General features: G+C 36.0%; 1 protein-coding gene across 1 annotated transcript; it reads right to left on the bottom strand.

The window, feature by feature from the left end:
- Positions 1 to 442: 442 nt before the first annotated feature.
- On the bottom strand, positions 443 to 9,963 carry Smp_181460 (hypothetical protein; the record flags this gene model as incomplete). Its single annotated transcript, XM_018799190.1, has 7 exons — positions 443 to 601; positions 1,040 to 1,208; positions 3,075 to 3,402; positions 7,803 to 8,071; positions 9,379 to 9,586; positions 9,696 to 9,833; positions 9,867 to 9,963. The coding sequence occupies 7 exons, from the start codon at positions 9,961 to 9,963 to the stop codon at positions 443 to 445; spliced, it is 1,368 nt and encodes a 455-aa protein (XP_018651003.1).
- Between the last annotated feature and the right edge of the window lie 498 nt (positions 9,964 to 10,461).

Raw genomic sequence — 10,461 nt, 5'->3', positions numbered from 1 at the left:
CTGGTGAGCGGCCTATGCTCCTCCATGAGGGGTAACAGGAGTAAGCAAGTATATGCGACATCATAGAATATATGAGTCAGAAAGTATATCCATCATTTGGGTACCATAAATCATTATTCAGAAGAGCGATAAGTGGGAAGTTCTGAGGTAGAAGGCTGACTGGAATAGCAAATTTCCCCATTCTAACTCGTACACTTATCGATATACATTCAGTTCGTGCTAGCGACAGTGAAGCAGTAATTGTTCCTAGCCCAGAAACAGAAACTTCAAGCTTATGCATGGAGCTTTTAAATAATATAACAAGGCGATTAAACATACGAAAACATGGTAACGTACATAAAAACACCCCATTTTGATTAAAAAGTGATAAACTGTACAAATTTAGATTTGAAAGCGTTTGGGTAATAATGATGAGTTGCTACTGTAATACATTACAAATACATTAGTTAAGTGACGGACTTCTGTTTACGTTCCATTTGATTCGTATTGTAGGCCATTTTGTTGCCAAGCACTGCTGTATAGGACTTTGATCAATAGGCTGGGTCTCGACAAGCTCTTCTGTAGGATCTATTAAGCAGGCCTCACCAATACTGTATCGAACCTGTTTACACAAAAAGCGTAATAAGCACTTCAGCGATAGTTGCTTCCAATAATATGAAATAAACGATCGTTGTAACTAAATGTTATGTAGTAACTTTTACGATGAGCGATGGGTTCATAAAAATTTGAACAGTAGGAATGTAAGGAATCGACATAAGCATTTCACGCTATAGAAATTTCTGGGACTTATTTTTCAACTGAACACAATCAGAAATCATATTTTTTACTGAGTTACTGGGACACATTAAGTTTCAGGTCCAAACCAACTTCATCGTTTAGGACCTGGATATGTGAGTGAAATTAACAACACTCGTATAAAAAATGCAACACATAACTGTACTTGGTTAGCGAGTTTGATTGCTTGTTTATTTTTCAAATGTTTGTAAGCCTTATATCGATTGCTCAAAAGATTTCGTAAGGAATAATTGAAATAACTCACCCGACCATCAGTATTAGAGTGTTCCAGACCATTATAATGGATTAACTGAAAGCTAATAACTTCAGCGGTATGCTTTGCCATTTCTTCGGGAAAAAAGAACTGTAGGAAGTCTTTCTTCAAAATTATTCCTAAACCTTCAGGATCTAGCTTTGTAACTAAATCATTTACTCTGTAAGAAAAAATGATAAGGACCCGTTGAACATGATACGAATAATAATCCTGTCATGAAGTTTGAGTGAGAGTACAGTAATTTTAACCGATACTTATTTCTACCATATCTTACCTTCGTGTGATTGGAAACCATCAGGAAAAAGCCTGAAAGTTAATCATAATAACACACGTGTTCACCTTAAGTATGTGAAGATTTTCTACTAAACATTTCCAAGCTTTATAAAATTAGTTATTTACTAATATATAATAAAGCCCAGCAGGGGCTTGATATGATATCCGATATTAGGCTATTTATTTACTCTGGATTCGAGAGAAGTAACTTTTTAACCGTAATCTATGAATCTTATCGAGGTTGTTACGAACTCTCAACACAAGTTAGTACATTCATGAGAATTAAGACTAACATAATTCTCATGAGGTTGAATATTTGTGTAGATTTGAATGCCATTCGGTGATATGGATATTAGCTTTTGTATGAAAAGCTTGAATATAATACACTACAATATATTGCCGCTTGGCGATGCAGTCATCAAAGGTAAGGTAGAGCTTTGCCATTTATGCTACCCACACCAATTAAATTTCGTAGTTATGAGTTGAGAATATGGTATGTTGGTGTGCTAAGCTGCTACTTTGTAACTTCAATACGGAGAGTGAGACTACTGCTATCCTCTTCTTTCCTAGTTCACTAACTAGAGTAAGAAGTCAAAATTCATGATGAAACCTACTTTGATAATGACCTCAGTAGAATTTAAAAATTCATTTCAGTTAGTCAATTATATGTCGATCACAATAAATATGATTTATGAACTGAGGTAATTGTCATTAAACACTAATTATAGTGAAAATGCATTGAAAGCTGACAAAGTATTGTACTAAAAATGTGTTGAAAGATGAGCTTACATTCATCTGAAGTAGATATTGGTTTCTTTCCTGAAGTACCACCTGGGAACTTCCACATAAAAAGATAATGGAAGTCCTCTTAATCACATATGTTTGTGTTTATCTACTTTTGATGGCCTTTCAGTTATTGTCATTTTGCATACAGATATGTGTGGTTCGTCTATTGCTATCCGAGTTGTACTTACATTTATGGGTGAAATAATTATGCATCGTGTCATTGATATTCATTACTATCAGGAATTTGTGCTTTACAATCAGTGAAAAAAATCGTTACTGACGTTATGCTATTCAGTTACAATTTCCCCGAATGCCCTGGTACGGCCGAAAATGGGGAGGGCCCGCCCTCTCTCTCGAAATGTTCTCACATGGCCACATGTACACAGCCTATGTCAGTTAAGTCCTTCTCGTGGAGGGGTGTTGTTTACGAAATTGAGAGGACGAAAAGCGAATGTCCAGCACTTTAACTAGGTCGGTGGACACAGTGAGTCTACCTAGGGGAGTTGAGAAACCCTGATTCTAAACCAATGGTGCACATGGGCTCCAGTATCCTGAAGGAACAAATGGTGTATGAATCAATCGTTGATCACCGGCTACCATAGGACTGCATCTCCTTATGATGCTCCACTGCCTTGTGGATCAGATCTTTAGGTCAAAGGCTCCGAGTGTGGCCCCCTAAGAAAACCACCTGCTTCGGTCTGGGTACCCGGGCAGTATCACCACCCTTACACAAATCAAGTGAGATTTGTGCAGCGCATATATGTCTGGTGCTTCCTTGTGCCAATATTTATGTGTTCAAATAAATAAATAAATAAACATTTGGTTACAACAGCGAAACGTCAGTAAAGACAATTTTTTTTGTTTTTTCAAAGACTGGAAAATAGAAAATTTATAATAGCGAAATAACTATGATTGGTAAAGGTTGGTGGAAAAACAATTCGACAATGGCTTTAGAGAATTTACTTACTGTTGGGATCCTGTAGACAGACGTAATTTAGTCAGTAATTTTTCGAAATCTGACGAACTGATGAAACCACCAGTATCTTGATCTGGGCTCAGATAATTAAACTCAATTTCAGCTTGACGTATACCTGATATGGAGTTAGTTTCTGATTTTACATTTTTTGACACCAACGACATATCTGGCGACGCTAAAACGGTCAAGTGTGTCTCAGATCCCAAAATCCAAACTGGGTAATATGGATTTTTCAAGAACCATCCCACTTCACAATATCTCATTGCTTCAACAAAAGTCAAGAAACCGGTTTTCGGTTGCCTGGATATACCTTTCAATGCTTTACGGAGAAGCAAACGAAACAAATAATGAAATATTTCATGAATATGCTTTAGAGACTATATTGTATGTACACAAATTTGATGCCTGAAAGTTATTGATGTTGATTATGTAAAAGTACAACTGATGTTCGTTGATCAAGAAATTTAAGAAATGGGAAGTGTGCGTAGATATTTTACACGCAACACAACATTTCTACATTAAACTGATAATTGACACACAATTTATTTAATTTAGACCATTTATTCAAGCCAACACATCTGAACCTATATACAACGTACATTATTTTTTCAAACAAATCCAGCTTGAATTTCGGACATTACGAATATCACTTTGTTCACAACCATTAACATACAAAGATACGAGCACGTCTCACAAAAAATTACCATGAACAGAGTGATAAGACATTGACTTGATCAAATCTGTTTTTTGATTGATTGGTAATTTGAAGCAATTAGTCTCTGATAAATTTCGATAATGTAATAAGAAGACGAAGATTATCAGAACTATGTGATATATTAGCGCAATACATTTCGAACAATCTGATCACGCATATACTTGTTAAGAACATTTATATATAAAAATAAAATGTCAACTAGACTAGAAATGGAGGGTAAGAGGAGACAAGGATAATACAGAAAATAATGTGAAAACAACTTGAAACCCCATCACTCTGAATAGTAAGCTGATATTACCAGGGTAGGTTTGAGGTGAGAACAAACTTTTTTGGTAAGTATTTTCTCCCCATCCTTTTGTACTATTTAAACTTGGGTCAGTTTAATTTGTCTATTTATCCTCTGAAGAAGCGAACTACATTGAGTTACGAAAGATTAGGAAATTTGATTCTCTACTCCTTGAGACATTACGAATATATGTCACTATTTTTATTATTAGCAGTCTACCCAGTGCACAATTTATTTGAAATTATTAGGTTTAACTTTGGTAATGATACCTATATACTCACATTGACTACATAAATTTCAGAGATAAGCCACTAAGCACGTGAGACAATCTAATAGCTGATTATATGGACATTTGATGGATTAGCACAACAGAATCATACTAGCAAGTCATAACGTTATCAAGAATAATCGAATATTTTGTAAGAAATCTGGGTACATTTGTTATGCTGCACCTTCTGAGTGTGGGCTTTCATAAAGCCTATGAACCATTCATACACTTTGAATTTTATTTATTTAAACACATAAATATTGGTACAAGAGGGCACCAGATATATATGCGCCACACTTTCATTTCATTTCAATTGACTCATGGATTCAACTATATAAAAATACACTTTGAATAAGGTAGATTGATGTAAATTTGCATTACACATAGTGTCAACCAGACTTATTCACTCACATTGTACGACTGTAAAAAATTATGCCAGGTAATTTGTAGACTTTTAGTCCAGTAGCCACATATAATTCTGTGTACTAAGCTTCTCAATCCAAGTAACTAGGATATGTTCGAAACCCAGCTCAATTGTTAAGTGGAAAATGTCTTCATTTTAGGTATGTTCATATTAATCAATTTTGGTAAGTGATAAATTTGGGTGGTTTGAACAATCCAGGTGCTTAAAATGAATTATCTTTCGCAAATTCTCACCTAAGTAAATGCTCATTGCATCACTTAATTCAAGGGGAAATACACTCACCGATATTATTACTTTAGGCGAAAATCTATGATGCATATAATTGAGTTGGTCAAGATGCTCTTGACTGTAATGAGTAAAACAAAACTCGCTTGCATCAAGCGTCCAGTAACGTTATAGGAAGTACAGGTGGTGTATAAAGCTTGAATATAAACTAGTGAATATTAAAAACGATGAAAATTAATGACAGACCTCTCTGAAGTTGATTCGAACGTGCTAAAACAGGTTTCCTTGATATACTATAGTATATTAAGGTATGAAAATATACGTCTTCTAAAAATGAATAGCCCTGGTTTACCTATGAATCATCTAGTCTTTATATGAAGTACATGATATATTTGATGTTAAACTTAAGAGATCACCAGATTTACATGGATAGAAATTTTTAAAACATGGTACTCAAGTACATTTAGCAACATGACTCAGCTACTGAGTGGTTTTACACCACAGTAGAAACTACTATATTCCCTTTCTATATCTGACTAATCAATTGCAGTAGAAATTTTGGGAAGAGGTTTTAAACAGGTGAATTAAAGGAACAACTCATACCAGCATGAGGAGTCCATTGAAGTGTAGATTAACAATGGTAAGGAAGTTGACTGCCATCCCGCGAAATGTCACACTTTTAAACATCGGACCTCTCCAACTCCCTTAAAAAATGTGTCGAGATAGGCTGGTCTACTCTCGTTAATCGCAAGTGTGATATTATACGCAGATTCTCAACTCAGGTCTTCACAAAGCTTGTGGCCTTGTGCCCCTAACAATATATGATGTAATGAAACCGCCAGTTAATTATCGACCGGATCAATGACGCATGAAACCCGTACGAGCAGTCTAGAGTCTTTAACGGTTCTGTTACCTGCCTAGCTCTGCCCGTTAAGTCCAGAACACCAATCTCAGCCTCTGCGATATGAATCATGTATTTCAAACACACCTGGTTTACATACAAACCAAACAGGCCACATCGTACCATAAAATAGGAAATAACATTTGTACAAGATTTAGTCAAATGTGGCTGTGAATGTGGGAGATAGTAATTAATAGACTAGGCACAGCTCAAAAATGGTAAATCGTATAATAATAGTAAAGCTTGTAATAAGAGGAACATGAATATGCATAGTTTAGCTACTTAGCAACTATACAATAAAAATATATGTCCAGAATAACATTCCAACAGTTATCATTTAGTATTCTCATCGGGATATAACAGAAACCTGGTGATCAAGGCTTGTTAACGAGTTTGTAGCAGTAGCTATATTTGGTACCTACTGGGATTTGCTACAACTCATGGTACCAAGAATTACTGTATTAATAAAATTTGTGAAGTCGATCCCATAAGAATCAGTAATCCTCAAAGGTGTCTTAAACCTTGGGCAAGGTACTTTGAGGGACAGTATAATTAGTGTTACCCACCAACAACGTAAGCCAGGCTCCCCTGGCCTGTGGCTCCCAATCCACTTAACAAAGGGAGGTCGACAAGCAATCACAACTTCTGAAGCATCACGAGTTAATATCCTCAGGTGACCTACACTCTGCTCACTTCAAGGGAACTGATTAGATCGTTTGAAAAGGTTTGAGAAACAGTATTTCATTTTATTGAAGGTGGTTGGTTTACGACACACTCCTGTAGTATGAAAGGTAACTATGTATATTCCATTTAATATAGATCCTAAGTAAATTAGGGCACAGAAGTAGGCTCCGTTCTACTTTATGACCGAAAAACATGGTATATGAAAGTAGAAGACATACGTAGACTGAAGATTATTGATCATAGGTGTCTACAAGGCATTCCTCGCGTTTCGTGGAACGACCAGATGAGCAACTTTGAGGTATACATAGGTGCCAAATCGGTTGATGAGGTTGTAAATCTCCATCGACTGATGGTGGACACGGAGGGTCCACCCAGTGGAGTTGAGAAACCCTGATTCTAAACCAATGGTGCACATGGGCTTCAGTATCCTGAAGGAACAAATGGTGTATGAATCAATCGTTGATCACCGGCTACCATGGGACTGCATCTCCTCACGATGCTCCACTGCCTTGTGGACCAGACCTTTAGGTCAAAGGCTCCGGGTGTGGCCCCCTAAGAAAACCACCTGCTTCGGTCTGGGCACCCGGGCAGTATCACAGCCCACACACAAATAAATAGTGTGGCGCATATGTATCTGGTGCCCTTTTGTACCAATATGTATTTGTTTAAATAAAAATAAAAAAATTAATCGACTGATATGACCAGGGTATGTGTTATGCATCTCTAACTATCTACCTATCTCGACAAGTGATGTTCGTTAGTACAGCAGTAGTTTGGAAGAAAGCTATAGGCGCCCATATTGATAGACGCAGGTGACTTGGTTGGGGTGTGTGATAATTAAGATTAGCGGCTGGAGACTTTGGGTGACATACCTCAGAATCACTCACAACGGTGCACATGAATCCAACATTCATCTTCCACTTGACCTTGAATTTCACTATTCCATCATACATAACTTTCAACTTCATCTTTTCCAATCATATTGCCAAGGTTTAGTCTTTCTTTTTATCATTCCTACTACATTATTTCGATCTTTCTGATGTTTATATCTCGTCACTCTAATCTAGTATGGGAAAGTGGGCCAACGTGCATTTGTGTCGAGTTGATGATATCTGTCTACCTGAATATGCTCCAATTAATAATTGCACTTAATTAGATAAAATATTAATTGATGTCTTTTAATACCAGTTTAACAGTCAAACATAAATACACTTACTAAATCCTCCGAGATCTCTTTCACCATCAAATAAATATGGCGTACTCTCCCCGGTAATTAATAAATTAATCAGACACTGACTAGCATGTCCATGGATCGGATCAATCAATGCATCCATCTCACCATTCATTTCATTTATAAGTGACTGAAGTCCATGTGTGAACAAAACAGAATAAAGGAAGCATAATACTCCATACTTTGATTTTATTTGAGGAAGTAACGAGAAAGCAACTGCACGGAGTTCTTCGACAGTTTCGGCTTCGAAACATCTGGTTGAAAAAACACTTTACTTGTAATTACAAGCATAGATTAAAATACATCAGCCAAAAAAAGTTGCTTAATAAGATATACCTGGACTTGAGGTTATAAGAATATCGATGTGATAGCTATTCGACTAAAGCCAATATAAAACGGAGTTACAAACGCACCTTAAGCAGATAAGCTTTTGAGTCGACTACTGTAGCGCAAATCAATACTAACCACAACAAATAACACAAATTCACTTTCAGTGTTTTTCTTACAAAAATATCCAAGTCAATTTGGATTTATAATTGTAAAAGATGACGACAACTGAGTGAAAAGTATTCTACATCCATACTTTGTGTTTTTTCTTATTTCATGTTGTTTTCTTTTGTTTACAATAACCCCTAAAATATCAAACTGATGGTTCACTAAAAGGACAAACGATATGATAGTACGATATGATAGTACCATCTTTTTATCATAAACTGTTGAAAAAGAACATAACAATCCAGTAAGACATGAGTTTGGATAAACTTTAGGATCGCGCCAATAAAATTAAATAATGAAACCCACCGAAGACTGCCGAAATATGCCGACACAAACTGCCTGGTGACTACATCAACGTTTAAGTGAAGATTAAGAACACTATGATAACAGTGACTACTGCATAAGAGAAAATGACAAATTTAGAGGGTCCGAATAACAGATAGCAGTCGCTCTGAAGAATTGGCTATGTGCAGACGCACAAAATGTATTAATACATTTTCATGGAAGTACGCTCGGAAATCATACTAACCTATAAGTTTGCATTGACAAATGCTTCTTACTACGGATAAAGTATTAAAAAAGATGGAGCATAATAGTCAGTAGTTCGACAAATAGGAAATCACTTTCAGACCTTTTATCATACACCAGACTTTACAATGCAACGAAAACTAGAATGAGAACAAAGTTCACTGAACAGTGCTACGAGGCTTATTGACGATTCTTGATCAATACGCACATTTTCAACTACTTTACCTATCACCTTACGATTACTTCGTACTTTTGTTCATTATGATTAGCTATGTAATCCATTTTTATTGTTGTAATTGGTCCATAACTTGGATTGAATAGTTTAACAATTTCTATAAATCCATATATTACTGTGCATCAGAGTAAAGCATGATGATCTATTTAAAAACAATATTATTCTCTTAAATATGTTGTTCTAATAAGGTTTTTCACCATCTTAGCTTCCTAGAGCTGCTTTCTTATTCCAATTCGATAACAATAACTTTGAGTAGAAAGTAAAATGGAGAAATCCACATTTTAGAAAACAAGTGCATCTTACCTTAAACCATTAATAAACTTCTGGAAACCGCATTCTCCAAGCTGGTTTATATTAGAACCCAATGACTTATTGGCAGCACTGAAATCACTGGTAGCACATTTTTCATCTAAAATAAAATTCCCGAAATCACTCTTATTACAAACTTTGAATGGAGGACTCAGAACTCGCTGGTTCTTCATCTTCGCACCAGTAAACCCAGCAAAACTGACTTTGGCGATCACTCGAAACCAATAGAATTATTCTTAACAGTGCGCTAAGTAGAATTTCCATATTGTCGACATCTAATTTTTAGTGCCCATTTCATAACAAAAATGTACCTGTAATATCAGCTAGATTCTGCTTGCGAATGAACAAAACCTCGTACATAATTGTGGCTTGAGTAGTAGCTATAATAGCACATGGACCACCTGTTGATTGTACCAAAGCACTAAACTCAACAGGGCTAAATGAAAATCCTAGGCAAAGTTACAGTAACGAAAGCTATTCACCTTGACACCAACGTTTGAACAAATCTGTTTTCACATCAGATCCCCCCCAAATAACACGATTGAATTCACGTACCCGGGCTATACAGCTCTCAGTCATCAATAGTTTTTTAATTGTTACTGTAAAACAACTATTCGCATATCCCACAAAGTACTGGGAACTGAATGAAAGAAAATGACAGATTCGTGGAAACTGTTCAATTTGAAAGCTAACTTCAGATCAAATAGAGGATATTTTTGAGGAAGATGTTGCTGTCACAAATTTGGAATATCGAATAAAAACAATTTTATTACCATATGCAATCAAGACAAGAAAATACCCAGAAGTCGAACAGCTGAGAGTATCTCACAGTCAGTGGGATTAAGTAACAGAAAATCGGTTCTCAAACAAAGCTAGCAATCCAACCTCATTGCAAAACACCAAAAAGAGTTTAGATATAAGGTAACTTAACGATTAGCACACACATGATATCTATTTTTAATCACGTTTTAGGAGGTAAAAGTCAATAATCGGGGCAGGAACTAAGCCTAACAGTCAGGTCTTAATTCTCTGGAGAGCGAGAGAATTATAAGACTGATATTGGTCATTGCTTTACAA

The sequence above is a fragment of the Schistosoma mansoni genome, chromosome 3, assembly GCF_000237925.1.
Source record: "Schistosoma mansoni strain Puerto Rico chromosome 3, complete genome".
In the NCBI taxonomy this organism is placed as follows: Eukaryota; Metazoa; Platyhelminthes; class Trematoda; order Strigeidida; family Schistosomatidae; genus Schistosoma; species Schistosoma mansoni.
This window is presented reverse-complemented; position numbering and strand designations above follow the sequence as displayed.